At 38.4% G+C, this 24,630-nt stretch overlaps 1 protein-coding gene across 3 annotated transcripts in view; it reads left to right on the forward strand.

Moving 5' to 3' along the window:
• The first annotated feature begins 286 nt into the window (after nucleotides 1-286).
• TGFBRAP1 (transforming growth factor beta receptor associated protein 1) overlaps nucleotides 287-24,630 on the forward strand; it is a 36,752-nt gene continuing 12,408 nt past the window's right edge. The window contains exons 1-6 of one of the 3 annotated variants that reach the window (XM_054651169.2): nucleotides 287-425; nucleotides 3,141-3,842; nucleotides 10,490-10,684; nucleotides 11,651-11,805; nucleotides 17,440-17,522; nucleotides 23,507-23,848. In XM_054651169.2, coding sequence (XP_054507144.2) covers nucleotides 3,158-3,842; nucleotides 10,490-10,684; nucleotides 11,651-11,805; nucleotides 17,440-17,522; nucleotides 23,507-23,848 — 1,460 coding nt within the window. In that variant the 5' untranslated portion in view covers nucleotides 287-425; nucleotides 3,141-3,157. Of the gene's footprint in view, nucleotides 647-3,140; nucleotides 3,843-10,489; nucleotides 10,685-11,650; nucleotides 11,806-17,439; nucleotides 17,523-23,506; nucleotides 23,849-24,630 lie in introns of all 3 variants that reach the window. The other 2 variants (XM_054651152.2, XM_054651160.2) reach the window with 2 other exon arrangements.

The raw sequence follows: 24,630 nt of genomic DNA on the forward strand, positions 1-24,630 counted from the left end.
CCCAAGGCTTTGGACTCTCATGTATGTATTTTAAATATATATACAAATAAAAATATGCATATAAATATTACAATATATAGAGATAGCTAGCTAGCTAGCTAGATAGATAGATAGATAGAGATAAATATATAAAATGAGTGCATTAGTCTCTTCTCTGGGTTGCAGAGTAGCGGAGCTCCCCGGGGCGCTCCGGGGGTGCGTTCCCGGCCGGTGCAGCCCGGCTTTCCCGCACGTGACCGGACGCGCCTCCCGCCGCTGCCCGTGCCCGGTGACGCGGCCGGGGCGGGGCCGGCGCCGCACCGGAAGCGGCGCGTCCCCCCCGCCCGCCGCCGGCGGATCGCAGCGCGCCCCGAGGCGGCCCCGGCCGCCGCCACCGCACCGCGAGGCCCCGGAGCGGCGGGCCCGGCTCCGCTGTGCGCCGGCAGGTGCTGCGGGAGGGCGGCGGGAGAGGCTCCGCGTCCGGGCGGGCGGAGGCGGGCGCAGCGGGGCCGGCCGGCGGCGGGCCTGGCTGCGCGCGGTGTGTGAGGGGACGGAGAGCGCATCCCTGCCCTCCCGGGGCTCCGCGGCTCCCGAGAGTTGCAGCTACAGGTTAATCGGAGCCCGCGCACGGTGCAGGAGTGCGGGCAGGTGAGGGAGCGGAGCGGAGGTGAGGGAGGCAGGGTGTTGCTCTCCAAGGCAGGGAGAGCACAATGTAATGCAAGGTTATTGCTTAACTGGAGCGGGGGAGAGCTGCTTCCCACTTCTTGCAGGAAATGAGTGCGTGCGGGGTTATTATTGCGCTTAAAAATCAGTGCCTACTAGACTGATAATTTTCTTGACTGTTGCTTTATTTTTCTCTGACAGGAAAACATCCCCCATTATCTTGTTTTCCGGGCTTCTTACATCTAAACGTAGTATAAGAAATACTATCAGTAACTATGGGGTGGCCTCTTGCACTTCAAAGGAACAGCATGTTCTCTAAAACCTGTTCCTTTGCAGTGCTCACTGGCCCCTAAGGTTTCATTAATGAGAACAAAAGAAATGCTAAAAAAGAGGTTATGTCCAGGTCATGCATGTTGGCACTGTTTGTTCCTAAAAGCTTTTTCTCACATCTTTTTTTATTCTAGAACTGATGTTTTCATTTCTTACCAGACTTATGAAGTACTTTGGATTTTTTGTTCTTTCTGTTCAAGAGTCATATATCTGTTAAGATTTCTTTCATATTTTAAATTCCCATCAACTTTGATTTAGGAAATTCTTTTGGACTTTTTAACACATCTTGGTCAGGAGCAGAATTCTTCATTTCTCTCAGTGGCACATATTCACATTTTTACTTTGGGCTGCAGGAACATTAACTGAGTCCTTGGCAGCTTCAGGTATGAAGGCTGCCTGACCTCTGCAGATGTAGTTTATCACTTCAGGCTACAAACAGGCTCTTAAGAACTGTCGGGGTTGTTTTGGCAGTCAACCTTTGGACAGTACTCTCTAACTTAAAATGCTGTGTTTCTTTTGATCATGTTGGAGAATAAGGTGGCTGTGTTGCCAGACTTGCATTATCATTTTACCCTCAGCTATTTCTCTAGTGCTTCCTGGGTTTGTTTGGTTGTTTGTTTGGTTGGGGTTTTTTTGTTGAAGATCATAACACTAATTTGTACTTCAGCTGAAGATAGAACTTGAAAATGTCATGGAAGCCCAAACTAAAATCTTTTAAACTTCTGATAAAAACCCAAAAAATGAACTCTGAAGTATTTGGCACTAACGCTTACTACTGTATCTTGGGAGTATGGTTTGCTGTTAGCCATAATCTTAGTTTTATATAATTTTGTTTCATGATTACCTGCAAGTTGTGTACCTTATCTTTTCTAACTCAGTTATAGAAAATTTGACCATAGTTTTTAGTGTTCTCTTGCAAAAACAAGGGTTTTGTTAGATGTAGTAATTGGAAACTAATTTTGTTTTGTCTGTGTTTAGTTTCAATTTTGTTTACAGGACTAGTTTGTTGATGTTGGTTTCTCTGTTGGTCCACAGAGATTTCATTTGATGTTTTGCACCACCACTGTACATGTGGAGCAGAAGTGATTGTGTGTGTTTGAGATGTTTAGTGTTGTGCCTGCCTTGGCTAAGTGACCATTACAGACCAGTCATGACAAGTTAAAAAGTGATTAAACAAGGCCAGCAGTTTCTCCTTTGCTCTTCTTTGGAGTGTTGAGCACAGTTGTCTGCTGGTTTCTTACAACAATAACACAAGTCTGGAGTAGAATAAAATTGCATGGATTGTTTTTAAAACAGTATTATCTGCTTCATAAATTGCATCTGTCCCTTGACAGTGCTTGATTGGAGAGGGGTAGGTATAGTAGAATAAATATTAGAAGTGCTGTTTAGCACTTAAAGACAGGCTTTTGGAATTATTATGGTAGTTGAGAACAAAAACACTCTGAATTTCTGTGATACTGCATCTTGAGCTTAATGAATGCTTTATGGGTCATGCACTCTGCATATGTTAACAAAAGCAACAAGCTACGGACCCAAACCATCATCTTTTATTATGAGTTGTATGATACCTTGTGTAAGTTATTCTTGAACTGGCTTGGAAAGTATGTATTTCTGATTGCTGGAGACTAAGGAATGTAAAATATGTGTTAAAATGGAATATACCTGTGATATTTTGTGAAGGGGCTGTGTATTAATAGGCCTACAGTGGAGTGCAAAGCAACATGACACGTTAACTACTAGTACTAAATGCCTTGCAGCCTCTCAGAAAATCCAAGACCTGAAGCTTGTCTGTTTTCATGTACAGGTGATAGAAACCTGTGCATGACAGGTTTGTAAGTAACTAAGTACTGGCAATAACCTCTTGTAGTGCCAGTGTCTGAGAGAGCCAATAACATGCTGGTTACTTGTGGAGAAAGCATCACTTCAGATAGCTTAGTGCTGTTGTCAATCTGTTTCAGAATAGGTTAGAAGTGGAAGCATAGAATTTGATTAATTTCTGTTGTTATTAATGTGCTTGCTCTGGCTTGTGTAGTTGGGTTAGAAATAGAGTATAGACTATTAAAAATGCAGTAGTTAAAGTTTTTGTATAAGTGGATGTTAAATTGCTTTCTCTGATATTTGATTCTACATGCAGAGGTAAACAGTAGTGTTTTTTTCTCTTTAATTAGATCACCCAGAAGACACAATGAGCGTTAAAGCTTTCAAGCTCGTTTCTGCTGTTGAGCGGGAGATGTTAATGGGAGACAAAAATTACATCAACATTGAGTGCATTGAGTGTTGTGGGAAGAACCTCTATATTGGAACCAATGACTGCTTTATCTATCACTTTCTGTTGGATGAAAAGGTATCCACAGCTGGAAAAATAACTTTTGCTGCCACCAAGCAACTACACAAATACCTGGGTTTGAAGAAGCCTGTGAGCGAGTTGAAAGCAGCCTCTGCCCTCACAAGACTGCTTGTGCTTTGTGACAACACGATAACACTAGTGAACATGATCAACTTGGAACCTGTCCCCACTGGTGCTAGGATCAAAGGAGCTGTGACATTCACCCTGAATGAAAACCCTGTGAGTGGGGATCCTTTCTGCGTTGAAGTTTGCATTATCTCGGTCAAGCGCCGGACCATTCAAATGTTCATGGTGTTTGAAGACAGAGTCCAGATAGTGAAGGAAGTGTTTACTCCTGAACAACCCTGTGCTGTGGCTGTAGATGGTTACTACTTATGCCTTGCCCTTACTACACAGTATATAATTTTGAATTACAATACTGGCGTCTCCCAGGACCTATTTCCTTATTGCAGTGATGAGAAACGGCCAATTGTGAAAAGAATAGGCAGACAAGAGTTTCTGTTGGCTGGCCCTGGAGGCCTAGGTGAGACTAAGGATTTTAATTTTTTGCAATTTTTATAGCTTCTCTTTATTTCTCTGAATTTCTGAAGCAAAGCTTTACAAATTAAGTGTTATGCATAATAATCATGGTTTCCTTCACAGGTCTATATTGGAATGCTGAGATAAAAAGGGAGATGGTAAATTTTTGATACTTAGTACTATTATAACTCTATAATACTATTATAAGTGTAAAAAACCACACTAAGTGTTTTTTTTATTAATGCACAAGATTTTATGATTATTTTTATTCTCATTATGTGTTTTATTTTAATCAAAGCTTCATTTCATTGTACCTTGCAGGCCCTAGTAAAAAAAAATTGTTGAGTACCGAGTGAAGTTTCAGAGATTGATAGAGAGTCTGTAGTGACTAGAGGGTTTGTTGAGGGTTGGTGGGTTTGTGAATATTGCTACAAAATTGTTCAATTAGTGTAGATGAATTAATTTTTTCCTCAGTTGCTATTCAGAGGAGCTCTTATGAAGTCCGTTTTATAGATTTTAACACATTCACAAGAAGGTATGTTGTGCTACAGTATTAGTAAGAACCTTTAGTGGAAGTAAGTTGCATCCTACCTCCTATAATAGTAAATGCTGTCTCAACTGTAGGTGTTATCAGATACTAGCCAGCTTTTATGCTCTCATTTGCTTAATATTTTAGTAGTATTTTTCAGCTCTGTGTTAACAGAAAGTTATAGTTTAAGTATTGCAAAACCAAAGTTAAATAATGTGAAATCATGCTCTTGTCTAAGAGAGACTGTAAGGACTACTGTAATCTATCTAAATGGACAATATGCTGTGATGTCAGTAATCTTGAGCTTTTTTTGGAAAAGCTGCAATATCCCAGAACTGACAGACCACAGGCAGAATGCTTTCATGCTGTTTGCCATATGACTCGCCTTTCAGGAGACTCTTTTTGTGTATTTTCCCTGAAACATTAAGAATAGCATGGCACAAAGTTCACAGCTATTTAGGTTCTTAACTTGGGTTTTGGTTTTTAATATGAATTCCAAAGAAAATCAAGTGTGCAATATAAATTCTAAAGAAAATCATTGCTTATGTTGAAGTTTTGCTTTGTGACCAGAATGCAAGATGTACATAAGCTCACCAGCTTTTCTCTGAAGAAGTAGACTCAGTAGAATTTGAGTTTATGTTAATTAAGATGTTCCAAGATGAACTTGGGTTTTTTTTTTCAGATACAGTGCTTTTCTAAGTCATTTTGGCTGCCCACTTCCTATTAAAGTTCTTAGTTCTTTTAAATAGGGACTTGCACTTTTGGACATTAACTGTTTTAGTACTGCTAGGGAAGTTAAAATTTGTCAATTAGCTGATTTTCTGAGTAGGTTCCATTCTTAATTCAATTTTTACAATTTTTTAGGCATGTCAAACCAGATTCTGTTCAAGTAATTTCTCTTTTCTTTTTTCTTTAAGAATATCATTTCAAAAGCATAATTGTATTTAGTTAGGAATCAGAATTTTATTTAGTCTGACTTCTGCTTTTGTCTGGTGTACTGTAAGAGGGATACATGAAGAGAAGATTACTCATAAAGTACAACATCCTTGTGTAAGTAGAATGTCAGATATGGGAGATCTTGAACAAGTTCACTTGTGCTGCTGTAAACATGCTATAAACCATTCTTTTCCTCATGATATGGGCAAAGTCTTTCTTGTACTGCCTCAGAGACCTTTTAGAGTATTTGCTCTCAACTGTATAGTTTTTCCTTAATTAATCTTTTTTTTTTTAATCTCCTGTTTTCTATTCCCTCCCCAGTGATGTTTTGACTAAGTATTATCCATCTTGCTGTTCCTCCTTGGTACAATTCCTAGTGTATTTAACTTTTGTCTCTTTGAAATTATGAAGATAGCTGGGCACATTTATAGTAGATAAGCATTGTGTATCTTGGTATCTCAGGTGGGCCTCTGCTGTGGAATGCATGGACTTGAAAAGGCTTGATGTAAATCTTCAGTTCCAATTTTGTTTTCTTTCATTCATCAGGGCATGCTGGTTTGGCATTTGGTAGAGCATCTATGCTAAGTTCAACCTCTTTTACAGAGGTGGAGATATTCTGCATTAATGTATTTGGCTTTAGAGTGTTTGAAGTGACACTTATTTGCATTAATTTTCTTTTGAGTTAAGACTGGAATCTAGATTGGCAAAAAGTAAGTGCTTAAAATGATAATCAATGTAAAACATCTCTGAGTTTATTGTGTATGTAACCTTTTTCTTTTTCTGTACATTGGATTTTAAACTGGTTGTTAGAATTGTTCATAGCAGATCCTTAGCCATTTGGCACTTTGTTGTCTTTACTTGCAGTTAGTATTTAGCTCTTTCTTTCAAAAGTGGGAAGAACTTCATTTTTGGTGCTTCTTCTTTCTGTCCAGTAATTAGTTAATTTACAGTTGAAAATCAGTCCTTTCTGATATGTATGAAACTGCTTACCAAAATTCGGTTTTTTAGTTTGTGAAACTCTTGTTGCATGTTTTTAATCAGATTTCCTATTGTACAGAGGCTTTAAGTGTTTAAAATTACAGTGGACACTTCTTGATATTGGCACAGGATATGCTTCCCAGCACCAGCTGGAGCAACTGCCCCAGGAGGTCTGAGGTGTTGACTCAGGCTGAGCTCCCAGTGAAGGGTGCAGCTCCTCACACCCTGAGCTGTGCAGAGTGTCCCTGCCTCATGATGAGACTGGACCAGGGAAAAATATTGGCCTTGCCTGTATGTGTGCTTGGCTGAGGATTTCTGTTGCCAAGTAAATGAGATGCAGTGGAGGTCAGCAGAGTACATGGCACCAGAGATGGCAAAAAGGAAATTGAGCCCAGGCGTGAGGCTTGAACCTCCAGCTGTACAGAGGAAAAGGACAGGCTGGGTCTCTGCTGTTCTGTGGTGGCTGACACAGGAAATTCATGATTTCTGATAATGGGAAGAATTCTCCTTCTCTGCTTGCTGATCTACATCCATATAATACACTCAGTGCTTACAGTAGCAGATGAAAAGCAGGAAGTTCTGTCCAACAAATCTGTACAGTGCAGTAGCACCAGGAGGAATTAGCAAATAATAGTAGTGGGAAACTCCCTCATATTGGAGATGGGGGTTTTCTCATCAATCCTGCTGCTAAGGAAACATCTTGAGGAGGAGTACATGGATTGTGTAGACCACTAATGGGTTGTACAGTTTGTGGTGACGGGTTTTGTCTTTTAGGACTATGGCTCCCTATTTAAGGAAGAAATGGGATCCACCAGGTCAAGTGAGGCAAAAGTGTTTTTATCATCTTGACTGAGCAACCTAAATCCAGCACGGTGAGTTGGATTTAGGTTAGGCGTGGTGGTAGGCTGTGTTGGCAAACAAATCAGTGCAAGGTGGTGTGATGAGAGTGTCATAAGCAGCAAACACAGCTGAAGAAGTTCTGCTTCAGGCATATGCAGAGAAAGAAGTCTTTACAGAACATTGTGGTAGTGGAAGCTTTCTCACTTTTTCTGGGAAATCAGCACAGCTGTGTTTTAACAGCTGAGATGGGACTTAACCTTCTCTGAGATGGGAATTAACCTTCTAAAAGGGCAGCACAGCAGCAGACAAGGAGGCCAGGAGTTTTCCAGAGTGCACTGATAGTGACCAAGGAGATGATGAAGGGGTGTGCTCTGTTGAACATCAGTGTGTTATCAGCATTGTTCTACTCAATCCAAAACACCAGCTGCTAAGAAGTACATTAACTCTGTCCAAAACCAGGGCAGACCCCAGTGTCCATCTGGCATTGACTGTGCTGAACACCATGAAGGGCAACAAAAAGAGCTTCTACAAGCATATCAGCAGCCCAGGAAGGCTCGTAGAAGCCCACTGTTAAATGGGGTGGAGGACTGATGCTAAAGGGCATGGAAAAGACTGAGGAGCTTAATACCTTCTTTATGTCAGTCTACTGGTATGACCTTCTTTCAGGAATCATCAGCCCTAAGGAACAGTGGGAAAATTTGTCCTCAGCAGAGAAGGATCAGGTTATGGAACATTTAAATAAGCTGGACAGACAAATCCATGGGACCTGATGGGATGTTCTCATGAATGCTTGAGGGTGATGGTCAATGTCATTTTGAGGCCAATTTTTTATCTTTGAAAGATCATGATGATCAGAGGATGTTCCTCAGAACTGCAAGAAAACATGTTTTCACTCCTGCCTTAGGTGATCAAGAGAAAGGAACCAGGGAAGTGCAGCCAGCCCTACCCTGATCCCTCACGGAGGTGATCTGAGAAAATCCTGGAAGCTGTTTCCAAATATACAAAGAGCAAGAATGTGATTTGAAGTAATCCATGTGGATTTAAAAAGGGAAAATTGCCTGACCAGACTGTCTTCTGTGATTAGAGGCCAGCTTGGCGAATGAGGGGAGCTGTGATCTTGTGAAGTTCAGAGAGGGTTTGACGCTCTCTGCCATGACATCCTTTGCAAACAAAGAGATGAAGAATGAGCTGGAGAAACAGCTGAGGTGGATTGAAAGCTCGGCTGAAAGATTTATTGTGAGCAGTGCAGAGTGCAGCTGGGGGCCAGCCTCTGGTCTTGTACCCCAGGGGGCCAATGTGAGACCAATACTAACATCATTTTAACAACATGGCTAGTAGGGAAGGGCACACCTTCAACAGTATGCAGATGATACAAAATATTAAAATATTTCTGTATCTCTTGGTGCTGAAAACAGTGTAGTTTTGCTTCAGGTAACTCTTGTAATCTGCAGGTAGCCTATGCAATTTTTAATATGGAATTGATTGCCGGCCTCATCTCAAGTTTTATCAGATGCATTCCTGTACTATAAAGGCTGTGGTTCCTGGTTGTAGTTTTGTTTATTGTTATCCTTAGGTGAGAGCTGGATGAAGACAGAAAATGCATCGTTCTGCCTCAGAAGCTCTAGCTATTGAAGGCAGAGGGATGTAGAGAGACATTGACTGGAATGCATGCCTTTTCACTTCCATAAAAGATTTTTAAAATTACCTAAAAAAGATATTTTTCATTAAAAAAAAATGAGGTTTATAATTATTTGTGTTTGAACATCGCAGAAATAGAAAAGCCTAAGAATTAGTCTTTCAAATGTAATAAGCCCTAAGTTTGCTACTGGTTAGCATGTATTTAGTACAGGTTTTCTCCCATGTTTTGAAGTGGGATTATATCACGGAATAACAACTGAAAGCCTTTAAAACTGGACAGTACATTTTGCCTGACATAAAATTTCACTGCTGAGTCATAAGAATATCAAGATCTATAGAGTAAATTAGAAATTATATATTACAACTTAGAAATTTTATGTAAGGTGGTCTGGTTGACAAGCTGATCATTGTAGTGAAAAGGAACCCTTAGTCAAGGGGAAAGGGCTGCTCATTTGAATGCCACTGTAAGGGATCCAAAAGCTTGATCTCTATACTGTAGTTCTGTAAAAGTTTACATTCTTCTGTTTTGTTTTCTCTGTTTTACTTTTTTTTTTCTTTCATTCCAAGAAGGTCCTTGTACCCAGCTCGCCTTGCCTCATTATCCTCTGTTTGGAAGAGATTTTGTAAATTGAATAACATAATCTTTTAATCTCTTCTGTTCTTTAGAGCTCAGACTTATTCTGCCAGCTGTCAAGTGGCTCACTGCTGCCAAAGATCAATTTTCATGGGCATGTCTTTTTAATGGCCTGAGAATTCTTGGTTTAAGGGATATGAATTCATATTTAGAACAGAAGTTTACACTGTGCTGGTAAATATTTATGGAACTAGGCCTGAAAATTGTGACTGAAATTTCTCTTCAATTGATGTCTCAGAATTGGGAAATATCTATATGAATAGAACCAGTGGCATGTAGTCCTAAAGCAATTTAAAATTTAAAAGTTTATTAAGCTAGGAGAAGAATGGAGGACAGAACAGGCATGAGGAAAGGTTTTTTCATTGTGAAAAACACCCTGCAAATTAACTGAAGCTTTAATCTTGTTGTTCTGAAGACGACATAGGAGTTATCGCTGTAATAATAGAAAGTCTTTACTTTGTGCTGCTTTGTACACAGCCTCTGCATTTTTTCAAATGATTGAAAATGCAGATGCTTCACAGGAAGTGACTCACCCCAAGGAGCTGGTCCCTTGTTCTCTGAAAAGGTTGGCTGTAGCAAAAGTGAAAAAGTGTAAGTAAACAATTGTGTCCACTAAAATGCTCTGTAGTCATTGGACACTACAAGAACAAACACATCTGCATTGCCAGATAGGTCAGGTGGTGCAGGTCTGCAGCTCCTACTACGGCAAGACTCTTTGAAAGCTGGGTCTCAACAAGTGTTACTGTTCTGGTATGAATTCAAACTACATGGCATAATTCCTTTAAGAAAGCTCTTAAACTTTCTGAATTGAATAATTCTTGCTGGTTTGTTTCAGTATTCATCTCCTATCTGTTTTTGGCATTGTCTCTTCCTGTGCAGAGACTGTGACGAAGAATGAAAAAAAAATTTAACTGAATTAACCAACATCTCTGTCAGGTCCAGGGAGGTGTGATGGTGTTCTCATCATGCTGCCTTGATACTGCATCTGCTCTGAGACTTTCCATTGCTGTACTTTGGTACCCTGCTTTGTGTTGGGAAGAACAGTCTTCAATCCTCAACTAGCATGAGCCTCAGGCTTTGTTTTTCCCTTTTTTAGGCATGTTTGCTACTGTAGATGGGATTTCACAGCGCGCCCCAGTGCACTGGTCAGAGAATGTGATTGGGGCAGCTTTGTGCTTTCCTTACGTGGTTGCCCTCGATGATGAATTCATTACGGTGCACAGCATGCTGGACCAGCAGCAAAAGCAAACCCTGCCCTTTAAAGAAGGTCACATTCTACAGGACTTTGAAGGTATTAAAAAGGACACTTTGTTGCATCAGTAATTCTGGAACAACCACTGAAGTCACTTGGGTTTGTTTTTTAAACAAAGTATATAACAAGTGTGTTGACTGTTGAAACTTTTGTTGCAAGTGCTTTCCTCATTAGATTCTTTGCAGACTTCAGTAATTCAAAATTCCACGCTTCTAACAAAATGTATGCTCATTAAATATGCTGTTATTGTCAACTTAATTGTTGGGTAGGAATCTATGGAGTTAGAGCTTTTTCTTGTAGCTTGGTTATTTCTTTCAAAGAAGCAATGTTAATTTAATGCTACAACTCAGTAATTGTGATCTACAGGTATTTGTCCATTGACTATCCTGACAAAATTCTTACATATTAGAAAGGAATACAAAAGAAAAATAATTTTTAAAATATCTGTGTAAGAGGTTTAAAATTGGGTTTTCACATAGAACTGATAACTGAAAAAATGCAAAAATTTCTATTGATCTATTCTTCAATTGAGAACTCAAGTGTGGAATATACTATGCTACTAATTTTTTTTTCCAGAAAAGCTACAAACTCTAGCACTGTGAACTGTATATTTCTTGCTAGATTTGATGTATGGCTTAAAATTTTAAAATATAAGCCTGGGGAAATACCTGTTTGTTAAAAGTTCCTACTCTCTGGAATCTGGACAATAATTTCAGTGGCCTTACCAGCTTAGTTCATCATGAGTGACTCTAGCCAATTTCTCTTACTTTGAGTGGAACAACATCTGCTGTAACTAAATAAATTTACCAATATCTTTTTAATTCTGAGGTAGGATTCATAGGTAAACCGTACTATCAAGTAAATGTGGTAGCAGCAAAGGTCACTTTTGGGACTTTAACCCTGTTTAAGTTTTTACATCTTAAACTGTGTATTTTAAAGCTTGTTTCTGAAATTGCTTTTTCCTATAGAGGCTGTGAATTGAATATATCTGTTTGTTCTGTCCAGGAAAGGTGATTGTTGCTACTAACAAGGGTGTGTATATCTTGGTGCCACTACCTTTGGAAAAGCAGATTCAGGATCTTTTAGCTAGCCACAGAGTAGAAGAAGCCCTTGTTCTAGCAAAAGGAGCTCGAAGGAATATTCCAAAAGAGAAATTTCAGGTTTGTCCTTCCTTTAATTTTCTTGAAAACAGAAATTTCACAGTGGGGTCATGTATTCCATTGGTCAAGTGATTGGAGAATGTGTGGGAGAAATTTACATTGTAGAGAAGTTGTAATACCTTTTATGATTCCAGCCTGAGGAAATAGGTATTCTGCTAAATTGTTTTGTACTTATAGAAGCTGTGAATTTGGCAGGATTGAATGCTGTTGTTCTTCTGGGATTTTGTTGAATTTTTTCAACTGTGTAACTTGAGAGAACTGAAAACAAAGCATAACCAGAAATCTAGTGGCTGAAAATCCAGTGAATGCTTCTTTGGTACTAGATTCAGTTATTATTTGCTATTGCTGTTTAATAATGTATTCTTTAGTTCAAATTAGAATTTTGAAATTTTACTTTTTTTATTTAAGATTCTCACCATATCCTAAACTCCACAGTAGCACTTAACTTCAAAGTTAGGTGATGGGAAATCTTAAGCAAATGCATCTTACTTCCAAGCTCCTACAAGTAGTGCTTGTACTGCTGTGTAACTCAGATTTAAAGGTTTTTGTGTCTTAAACTCTTTGATTACAGTGTTGATTAAAGATTTGTACTCATTCCCTTCTACCCCTGATTTATATTGCCATACATATTCTACTGTATTTTCTCCTATTTAGAGACTTGTAAAAAGCAACATGACATCTCTACTCATGGAGTAGGTGAATGAATATTTGACTTAGTTTCTTTCCTATTGTAAAAGCAAAATTTGATTTGTAACCTGCAGAAAATCTGTGGTTTTCCTTTTTTTAATATACTTTGGAGAATTTTGTAGCCATTAAAACAGTTGTGTTACTTTTGGTTTGTTTAGAAAGGTATACATGACTCTGGAAGATACAAGATTGCAATGGTTCATGACTATTCTGGCTGTCAGGATTTTTTTTTAATGTTTTTTTAAATTTCAAGAAGCCTTTAATTCCTTTTCATTTCAGTTTCAGTCAAGGCCTAAAAGGCAGTCATTAAATGAAACTTGTATCAGCTTTCATTTTGATCCTTAATTCCTCTCTTAAAAGAGCAGCTGGGAGACTGCTGGAACTAAAAAGCTTGTCAAGAAAAGTGTTCCTATCCTTTCATAAAGGTCCAACTACCTGAAAGTACTTGAAGCTTACAAGTATTTAGGCAGCCACAGGGTTGTTTCCAGCATGTTTTGCTTTGCATGTTCACTTCCTACTTTTCCCTTCCAATCTGTTTAAAGAAGCAAACAAAAATCTCACTGTGAGGGTAGGATGCATAATCTAATCAATGTCCTCTATGTGTGATGATCTATGATTTTCCAGTTATTTCTTTACAATTCATGTAGGTTTAGTGTGGGAATGACTTTCTGTGTTTTGCCACTGGATGAACTACAATTCATTATCTAAAATACATTGTGTAGACTCTCATTCCTCCTCAGTTTTCTTGCATTAAGAATTTTTCAGCCTTTAAAATATGTTACTTTCTTTTCACAAATGTCTTAAGTGTACAGGGTTGGTCTTCCTGAAATTAGTTTCCTAGAGTATTTTAAGTTCTTTCTAACTTAGTGGGCTTTTAAGGGTATTCACTTATTTTAAGCAAATGCTACAGCTGAAAACCAGAAAACATAGTTCTTGCAAGCAAAATAGCTGTTCTATTTCTGGATTGTATTGGCAAATTGATATTAACCAATTATCAAATTCTTGAATTGATGGAGTTTCCCACTGACTCCTACTAAAGTGACTCATCTTGGCCTAGTTGTTGAGACATTGCTTCAGTTTTTCAGAGCTTGTCTGTAGCTGGAAATGTAACATGTTGAGTTTGCTTTCCAAGGGGACTCTGATACCTGATGTTGTCATTACAGGTTTGTTACAGACACATCAGTCTTTCTTTGCTGTAGTCTTGTGTAATGTAAGTCTGATGGACCTCAACCAAATTGCACACCTTAAATATGTTTTTGCAACATTTCTTTGACATACTTTAACTGACCACACAGCTCTCATTTCTAACTCCTTTTTGAGAGCTATCCTCAGATAGCTATCATATCTATTAGAAAATTGGTATTTTGTAATAGGTATCTTCTGGTATCTGTTTGCAGACATTACTGAATCCTGAGCAGCTGACACTTCAAAGGCCTTATTTTGCCATTTTGTACAAGCAGTAGGATGGAGTGCATAGGGTTGGCATTAAGACACTTGATCCAACCACTGTAATCTATCCATACATTATAGTGATTATTATTGTGTGGTTCATGAAGTACAGTGTTCTCTTTGTCACATGATGCAGTTTTCAATGGCTGATGCCATCTTATGTGTCCCTTGAACCCAGGGCACTGCAGGGCAGATCTTGAGGACATGGGGGTTTTTCCCTGCAGTTCAGTGCTTTGTCACTGCATGCATACATAGGTGCATGCTCTCCCTCTGTATAACAGCATAAACATATATCTATATATGCTGGTAATGCAGAATGGCAGTGGAATAGCAGCAATGAAATCCTGGACTCTCAGAATGATTTGTACAGTCAATATTTAGTTATTGAAAAGTAGCAGGTCATGCCTTAGAAGCTCTAAGAACCTCTTATTTGACTTGTGGTTCCCGCAGACTGCAAATTTAGCTCTGCCATAACAGATGAAAATTTCTTTGTTTTTGAGCATCAGGAATTCATGCTAGGTAAAAAATGCTAAGGAAAAGTACTCCAAGGAGATGGATATCTCTGCTGGATATAATTTTTGATAGAATACAAAGGCCTTTCTACCATGCTACCATGAAATAACTGAATACTACTTATTAATTTTTCAGGACAGCTGACGTTTGCAGAAATCATGGTTGATGGTAGTGAAGACCTTGGTTAGATTGACACACATCTTGCATAGGTATCTCTCTCTTTTTTTTTTTTTTCCTTTCTAATTCTTTTTAGTTAAAAAACCATATTAACTGCACCCAAATCTGACCAAAAGACAAAGTTGCTTTCTAGAAAAATTCCTTTGGACAATGTAGTTGGGAATTCTGACCATTTTAGAAAGGATTTTTTAGCAGTTGAGAGAATTAAGACTTCACTACAGCAATCACAGCTTCAGCAGTCATCTTTCTTTTTCTTATTGCTTTTTCAGATGTGAATTAATACAAAACTTATGTCATGTTTTTGTAGCTACTGTTTTTTATGTGAATTTAGTCAACAGTGCAGAATTTGCCTAAAGAACTGCAAGTCCTATGGTAGTTCTTCAGAAATTATAAGGGACTAAACAATGTGTTGAATTTTGACTGGGTGTAACTTAGTACTTTTTTAAAAGAAGCCTGTTCCAGATCTGACAAAATTATCTGGAAGAACTGTAGGTTTTTTTCTGTCATAAACACAATTTAACTGTGTGTGTTTGACATGTAGGTCTAGCCCATTCTTAAAAATCTGTGAGAAAGGGAATATTGGATTTTCCATAATCTGCTCTGTTTTCCTCCATAATCTTTACCCTAGGACATCTTAATATCTAGTGTTTATACTGTCAGCTAAAAATCTACCTGGGTACTGCCTATCTCATCATTGCATCTTAAAAAAGTTCAGAAAGTGTCTGTCTGTAGATATTCTACAATTTTTTGTTGCATGTCTTTAAGGGAGAATTGAAGATATGTCAACATTTAAATGAAAGTGAATACCACTTTATCAGTTCAAATTCAAAACAGGTTCCTTCAGCCTATAGTTACACTATCAATGAACTCTTTTCCATTTTTTGTCAAAAAGATGCTGAACAGATTAAACTTTGCAATTCAAGCAGTGCTTTCAGTGTAATTAATTTGAACTTTATTACAAAATCATGATCAACTAAATATGTAAATTTTAGTGATCACTCTCTTGCAAAAATTGAAAACTGGCTTTGTGGGGGGAAAACTGCCAGCCTATCTACTTTTGATACTAGTCAGTGGGGTGAGAAGTCTTTCCCTGGAAAGTCAGGATGGATTTTAATGTTTTCCTGCTGCCATGAGATGCAAATATTTGCAGAATTTAATCCTTCAGCAGTGTCATTAGGAAGGTGACCAGGTAAGTATTCATTGATTCACAGATTACTGTGTAGTGGTGTAATAACACTGTCAGAAGTCCAAAATATTCTGGATATTTTGTGAGTCAATCCCCTAAAGAAGTTTTACTTTGTAGCTAATTGAATTCTCTTTTAGCTTAGTTAACTCTATTTTTAATCATTACATTGAATGTAAAGCATTAGTTAATATAAAGATGTCATGAAGTATTGCTTGTTTAATTTTATATTGTTATATTTGTCTGAAAAGCTGTGCCTGATAACATTACTCTCTGTTTCCCCTTTTCTCCTACACACTGGGGAGGCAAGAAAAGGTCCACAACCTTACAAAGCATTTTAGAGACTTGCTGACAACAGAGATTAAATATTTCCATTAGACAAACCATAAGTAAAGCATGCACAGACTAAATGGACTGAAGCCAAGCTTTTCTATTGGTAAATCCGTAACCTTTAATCAAGTTGAAAAATTACCAGAGTATCAGTCCACTGTACTTGAGGCCTGGTGCTCTTCAGCAATTCCTTCCTGGAATACATTCCTATTGTATTGTAGTTTCTCTGTGTATTTTTATTGAAAATGGTTTTTCTAAGTCTGGTATTAGTACTAGCCTGCATGTACAGTGTGAAGCACTAGAAAACTGTGTATTCATGAACAAATTGAAGGGAAAAACTGAGGACATGAGAAGGTAGCTGGGTGTATTTGCCAAAGTACCAGTGTTGTCACAAATGGGAATGCTCTGCAGAGCACAGTTTAGGTTCCTTGCTCTTAGTACTTCTCTTTTGCTGTTGGAAATATTCTGAGCACAAGGAATTCATTTAATCTTGTAATTGGTAGTTGGTTGACCCCTCAGATTTAATAACTACCTATCATTTAAAGTAGTTTTTGTGTTCTCTTTCTACTGAGCTTCATTTAAACACTTTTTTGTCTAGGTGTGACCTTAACAGTAAAGTTTGATAATAAATAACTTTCCATATTATGGTTTACTTGGTCTTTAACTGTATTTTTATGGTACATTACATAATGTTCTGCATATTGGATAGGTTGAGCTGTTTTGGAAGAATTTTCTATTAAAAAAAAATCACAGTAGCAAAACTGGCAGAAAGTCAAAAATATGGCCATCAGCTGGGGATGAACATATAAGAATTGCCAGCAGTTTTGCACCAGAGAGATGAGACAGGAAGGAAGTGGCTGTGTGTGGTTAAGTGGGATCATCTTTATTTTCTGCACTTACTGAATTGTGGGAAACTTCAAAGATAACCATTGGCTTTTATGTTTGCAATTAACTCAAAAAACTTGAGGCAAGTCAGTGTGATGTCAGATAAGTCATTATTTGAACAAGAAAACTTAAACTTGCTGTTTGTTGAATTTGCTCTTAGTAAGTACTCATGAGCAGTGTTGTGTTCACACACATTTGTGTGAACACAATGAGTCTGGACAGCAGATTCTATATATTCAGGTAGATAATTTAAAATGTAGAGGATCAAGGTTTATTTTGCTTGTGACTTGTCAGATGTGGCTGAAGATGATTTGTTTGGTGTTTTTTGGCAGGTGGCTATTGCAGTAGTAACTAGCACTACATAGATACAAATATAATAAACCTTTTTTCCCCCTCCTTCTTTTTTATAGGTAATGTACAAACGAATCCTGCAGCAAGCAGGTTTTATACAGTTTGCACAGCTTCAGTTCCTTGAAGCAAAAGAACTCTTCAGGTAATTGTGTGACAAGAAATTTATTCATTTACCTTCTTTAAGTAAGGAGTTAGTGTTCTTGGTATGAAAACTTAGTTCCTTGAATGTTTTTTGATGTAGATGTGAGTTCACTGTAATAAAATGGTTTTGTTGCGGTTAAGAACAGAGTAACGTTGAAACAACTTTTTAGCTCTAGAGTTAATGCAACTGGGTTTTTTTTGGGATGCTAACATATAGTAGTACTAAGAATTGAGTGTTGTATGTATGGAGATTTTTTTTTACTTTAAAGCCTTGACCTTCATGGGCATATCACCAAGTCTGTGCTGTGATTTACAGCATGAACATTGCTTTGTTCATTTTTTAAATACTTTTAACAAAAGGTATAACTTTAACATTAGTTACAATTGAAATATTATTGACAGGATTGCACTATTTTTATGAAGATGTTGATATTGAATTTGCTTTAACACTTGTTCTGCTAGACCTTTTCCAGAAGACAGATTTGTTCTTGAAGTCTGTACTAACCTTGCTGATTAAGCCATTTCAGCAGTCGCTTGTTTATAAATTGACCTTGATATTCCACTTTAATTCAGAAAATGGTGCTTGTTATCTTTATTCTACCTGATAATTTCATTTCTGTTAGCCATGCCTCATTCTGTGATGCAGTGCTGCTGTGGTTAGTGGAATGCATGCTGACCACATAAAATAACTCTCCTTGTTATCTGCTGAAATTCACTTTAAATCAGTTTAGAGTCTGGAATAGGATTAAGGTTAGACAATTTTCAGTATACCGTAAGCATATTTACAGTGTAGGAAAAAAGTTGTCCTTGGATTTATGGAAATGCATTGAGGAAAGTAAAGCTTTGAGGAATGTTGCTGTTGGTGAGGGACTTTGCCATTTTCCTTCCTGCTCACCAGTATGATGAGAGACACTGGGCTTGGATGAGCAGTGTACACTGAGTGAAGATGAGGGAATGACAGGAAAGGCCTGAACAGCATTTAGAGACAATTTGTTCTGGCCACGACCACTTCCTCTATCACCTAGTAACTGCTGTCATTAGTGAGAAACTTGCAATCTTTCTCCACCCTTATCTTTCAGACACTTGTGTATCTGACCTCTGGTTCTGTATCTGAAGCAGAAGTACAAGTGGTGCATTGTTAAGAATATTTTAAGAGCAGTGAAAAGAGGGAAATGTATCCTGTGAGGTGTTCTACCACCTTGTGGAAGGAGCCAGCATTGCTTATGCATCCTCCATCCAACTATCAGTCCCTCTGAGAAATAAGCTTTAATGAATAGAATTGTGGGAGCTCCTCTGTAGAAACAAAATGCTTCATGAGAAAATGTGCTGTCCAGCCACAAATTTTGCAGCTCAGGCAGCATCCCAGGGTGTTCCCTTCCTCTAAAAGCTGCACAACAAAGCAGAACAACAGTTTTGCTGATGAATGAATTGCTAATGTCTGCTCAGGGAAGAAGGCCAAAAAAAGTTTCTGTGCTTTTCTTCTGTCCAGCCATACATAAGCTAAGCAGAGTATTTTAGTGGTTCTGAAAAAACTTGCTATGGTAATCTGGTTCCTTGATTTTCAGCCCTGGTGGGCACACTGAGTTAGAGTAACAGCTGCATGTGCCCTGATACAGTCTCAATCAATCTTGTTCATTTTAAACTTACTGATACTCACAGGCAAAATGGGAAAGATAGTGGCAGTCTATGAAAGCACTTCCTCCCATCCCAGTGTGTTGCTCTGCAAATGTTTCAACTTTGTCTTAGAAATCACTTCAATCTTAATGTCAAAGGGAAACTTGGTACCTACCTGAGGAAGGAGGGTGTTAAGCAGTGAAATAGGGTAGCAGCAGTACCTCAGAGATCTTGGTGTGATATGTGGGCCTGCTTCTGGCTAAATATGAAGTGAGATTGTCTCGCTACTTGGAAAATATTTGATAGTTACAGCTTAGCAGGGGGAATTATATTGGCTTAAAGGTCTTCATTTTCTTGCATTATTACCCTTCTTGGACAACCTTGTCAAGAAACAGTTGTATCTTATGCATAAGTTCATAGTTCTTAAAGACTGGAACTTTTAATAGGAATAATTTGCCAAGTTCTTCCTAGTTAATGCTGATGCTTCTGAATACTGAAGAAGGTTGACAAAAAGGAAGAATGTGGTAGCTTTATTGAAATTCAAATAGTTCAGCATAAGGGGGATAATTTTCTTGAGCTGGATTCATTAGCCTTAAAACTGAGTGAGAAGTAACAGTAGGGCTTCTTTGGTCTAACAAATTCTGTTATAAGCAATAACAAAATTGTGATTGTGTTACATAGTTGTGATTTATAGTTATGATATTTCATGTTGCTATCATTAGGGTTATACCAAACAGTGCTTTATAGGAGGTCATTTGCTGAATTTTCCACGCCTTACAGCTACCATGTTTGCTAGCTGTCATAGGGAAACCAGTTCTCTTCAGTGTTTACTGGTTAGATATTGCTTGCCTTCTGACCCACTGGATACTGGAATTTTTCTAAACTTTACTCTTTCTAACAAATAAAAATGTTCACTCTTTGCACAGTATTTCTCACCTTAAAAAGCCTATAGAGAGAATGTAGGTATAAGTTTCTCCTACACTGAAAAGGTTAAAAAAATTGCTGGTACTTGTACCTGGAGAAATAAAAAGTAAGAATGATATGGGTTTTGCATCTTAAATGTGATTCAAAAATATAAGCTTCCAATACAGCCAGTGGGATTTAGGTAAAACAGTTACCACTGTAGGCTTCTTTGGCATCTCTGATACCTGTAGATATAAGGGCCTGAATTTAGGCCTAAGTCTCCTGAAAACTTGTAGATTCTTCTTGTTGCATTGTTTATAAATATGAAGCCTGAAGAGAATTAATGCAGAATTGCTCAAAGGGAAGTTGCCTCACAACACTGATGTCTCAAGAGTTTGTTTTCGGCTGTGTGATCTGTGTTTTGCTGAGCCTGAAATGCTAGAAGCTGGAGGCTCAGATGTGTTTTTCAAAAGAGATGAGATCCTTTGTAACTACTCTAAAACAGTTTTGTCCAGATGTGATGGAAAGATCCACAAGACATCCACAAATCCCAGAGGCCACAAGCCTTGAGCTGAATGTTAGCCATTTGTGCAGGTGGGGTCATTATTTAGTATTTGGTATTTTTCTGAAGAAACTTGTGGATAATGTTGTGCTTTTAAGGAGGCTGCTTGATTGCTGCTTCCCACTGCTGTGAGGAGAGCAAAACTGTACAGCTAAACTTGAGTCAGACCTGCTGAGAGAACCCCAGGTGATTCACAGCCCAGGCTCTGGGCTAGCCAAAGTTTAAAGTGGATTCTTCTTTTGGAAACAGATCATCATTGAGGCCAGAATTTGTGAAGTCAGAGGTAAGGTAGCTGACTACTTCCTTATCTAGGAAAACTTGGGTGGTAAGATGGAAGGACTCAGAAGCTACTGTAGGAGTTGGAAAATGTTCTGAAACTTACTAAAAGTGGCATATTAAATATAACATTTTTAAACATCATCTATTTCAATGGTCAGAGTCTCCAACTCAAGCTTAGGGCCATCTTCAGATACTTGACAGCATAGCTAGCAAGGGAATCAATGTTTATATTTGAATTTCTCCAGATTTATTAAGACTCCTTTTTTCTGCACAAATTTTGAGCAGCCTGTGGATGTTATTCAAGTTATGGATTGACTTTTGTTCTAAAACAAATCAGGGAAGATTCGTTTGGATTGGAGGGGAAAAAAAATCTCTTTCTTCAAATAGGATTCATTTTCTAGCATAATGAATCTCATATAATATATTTAATCTCAGGACTTGAAATTTCAGAGTAGTTGCAGTAGCTAGAACTGCAGTTAGGTTACTGTGATAAGTTCCTACTGAAAATTCAAATATTCTTGGAACCATCAGGTCATGCCACTGATAGAACTTGCTACTTCTGGGTTATTCTGCCTCTTATCATAATGTAGATCCAAGAATTTCAAAGCCAAATCCCAAAAGAAGGATTAAAAGAAATTTCAACTGCAGAAATCTGTGAAGTAGACCTGAATGCTTTACCCTCTGTTAGAGGTGGGTCTTTCTAGTTTGGAGGTGGGCTTTAGGCAGTAGGAGTTCTCTATAGGAATTGGGAAAACCTGCTGTTCATACCTCTCTTCAAGGGAAGGCTCCCCAGTTTTGTCTGTTGTGGTTCTTCTCTATTGTCTGTGTTGCTACTCCTGTGCTTTGCAGTCACTAGGCTCTAGAAGAGAGGATGCTGCTGTTAAATTTGCTGTTGCTGCTTTCTCCCAGAATTTCCTTCTTCTGGTATAGATTTTTGTAGCCAAGGGACTGCGTTAACTTGAAAGCAAAGTTCTAAATGGGGATTGTCGTGGTGATGGCTCCTACTAGTTCATATTTCCTGGATGGTTTTGGAATTGTGTCTCTGGCAAGAAGTGAACGATGCAGGGCATGCCTGTAGTGAAGGGATGAGCCTATTTATGATGATCTTTCACACTTTATTGCCTGTAGAAATCTGCTGCTTTTCTAATTCTGTGTTATCATTTGTTTCTTTTTGGAATTCATTCCAATCAAAGTTGTGAAGAGAAAGTCTTTGAGTTGGCTGATCACCAGGTAGATAAGAATTATTTTTAAAAAGTTCTATTTCCAACAAAATAACTAAACAAGGCTTCTTTTAGAGAACTGTCAAGTTCATTTTGATTTTTTTTCAGCAACAATATTTCCTGCTCTTCAGTAATGTTAATTTTTAAACGTGAATTCTGAATAAAAACTTTGACAGTGAAATAAAATATTATAAAATATCCTGATATTTTATAATATCAGGATATTTTATTTTAAAACATTAGGATATTTGCTTGCTGTTCTTCTAAAGCAAGGCCTGGAAAGAGGGTTCCCTCTAGCTGTAAAAATTAGGGATTGTTTGCCATGTGGGGAAAAAAAAATTCTTCTCTCACAACATGCGTTCTTTAAAAGCTTGAGGAATTTCAATCTAGGCTGAAAGAAAAATGTTTTATGTGGCATATCTATGTTACATCTTGCTGCTGAATAAAAGTGTATGGCATCCTTCACACCTGAAGTGGAAAAGCCACTCCAGGGGAGCCCCCATAGATGTACACCCAAGGCCTCTGCCTGTACATCAGACTTACTGGTTAAATGGATGCATAATCAGTATCCGTGGTTTGCTTACAGAACCTCTGTAAGAAGAGAGCCAAGTGAGAAATCTGGTGCTTTTTGGGATTGGGGAAAATGTTTTCATCATGCATACACACATTCTGAAAGCTTTAGTTTTGTACAGGAGGTTGCCGTTTTCCCCAGAATTACACTGACACTGTCTTTGTGGCTTGCCTGAAAGGGTTCACATTTGCTTTTTTTTTTTTTTCTGCCAACAGAAGACTAGCTCCCATAATGTATGGATGAAGTCTAGGGCAGTCCTAGGACTGCTGTAGGGCTGTTCAGCTGATTTTTGTTTATGCCAGAGAACAGCTGTGGAAGCTTAAAAGCAAAAGGCTGGCCAGTCTCAGAATTCTCAGAGCTTTCAGTGTGTAGAGGAGGAAGAAGAAAATTCAAACTGCCTAGATAAACTAACTCACAAGCAAAAGCAAGAGCAAAAAGCAAAAGCAGCACTATGTGTGCTGCTGTGTCCCACTGACTGTGGGGGAATGAGCAGGCTGATAACAAAACAAATATTTGATTTTTCAGAGCCAGTCTTGAAGGCACAGAACATAACATCCAGCATAAACAGAACAGACCACTGGGGATACAAGCATCATAATGTCACCCTAGGACATTTTTGTCCTGGTTTAACTCAAATTTGGGAGAAAACCTCCAAAGGGGGGCCCTCCAGAAAGCAAACCCACATGGCCCCTCCCCTAAAGATATAGCAAAAAATATTCCAGAAACTGCCTACATGCTAGTGTCCTGACTAAGCATATGTTAGCACACATTTTTTTTGTGCCTATGTATACTTTTTCTTTCTTTTTGCTTCATCTAGTTTGACACTGTAATTGCAGAAGCGGCCAGCTTGATGTCCGGGAGCTGATCTCTCTGTACCCCTTCCTGTTGCCTACTTCCTCTTCATTTATCCGGTCTCATCCCCCTCTGCACGAGTACGCCGACCTGAACCAGCTGACCCAAGGGGACCAGGAGAAGATGACAAAATGCAAACGATTCCTCATGAGTTACTTGAATGAAGTCCGCAGCACTGAGGTTGCAAATGGCTACAAGGAGGATATTGACACTGCTTTGCTCAAACTGTATGCAGAGGCAAATCATGAGAGCCTGCTGGATCTCCTAGTTTCAGAGAACTTCTGTCTTTTAACAGATAGTGCTGCCTGGCTGGAAAAACACAAAAAGTAAGTGGATTTTTTTATTATTGCACCTTCTAGACCAGAGGGAAAATTGTCTTAGATGCTCTTGGCTTATCGAACAATATGTTTGAGCACTTGTAGTTCCTGTGCTTACACTTGTCCAAAAGACAACTCAGTCTGAATTAATTATTAATGCTAATTGTTAGCATTTAAAAATGTTGGTGAAAACCTATTACTTGACAGTCTAAGGTAAAGGAAATGCATTGTCTTATCCTGGTAAATGCAGAATTCTCCATGAAAGTTTCCGTATCCAACACAAAAATAAAGAACTGGTGCAAGTTTGGGAGAAAAAAGTTAAATGTTTGCCCTTGAGATAATGGAAGAGTGGAATGGCTGCAGTAGCTGTACACAGAATGAAAAGACACCCTAAAGCATGCACTACCTTAGGTAAAAGCTTTTAACCAGTTAGTGGCTTTAAAATTGTAGTTGCTTGTTCAGGGAAAGAACTCTTTCTTCTGAATTGCAAACTTTCTATGTTCCACTGATTGACCAAAAAGAGGTTCCTTAAGATGACTGCAAATGACTTCAAAACAGAAATGCCAGCAGGCAGAGAATTAATCATTAAGCAGGAAACATTAGATAGTAAATGTGTAAAATACAAACTCCAGCCTCATGTAGTATGTCTATTTTGGTTTTCATTTCTTTAGCTTTAAACTGTCTGGTGCAGTAGTAGCAACTATATTGGTGAGGAAGAGTCTTTAATTATGGTTATATTTGGGGTGATTTCATTTATTTCAGGGGTTTTGTTAAAATCTTTTGGTAAGTGT

The sequence above is a fragment of the Agelaius phoeniceus genome, chromosome 2 (genome assembly GCF_051311805.1).
Source record: "Agelaius phoeniceus isolate bAgePho1 chromosome 2, bAgePho1.hap1, whole genome shotgun sequence".
In the NCBI taxonomy this organism is placed as follows: domain Eukaryota; kingdom Metazoa; phylum Chordata; class Aves; order Passeriformes; family Icteridae; genus Agelaius; species Agelaius phoeniceus.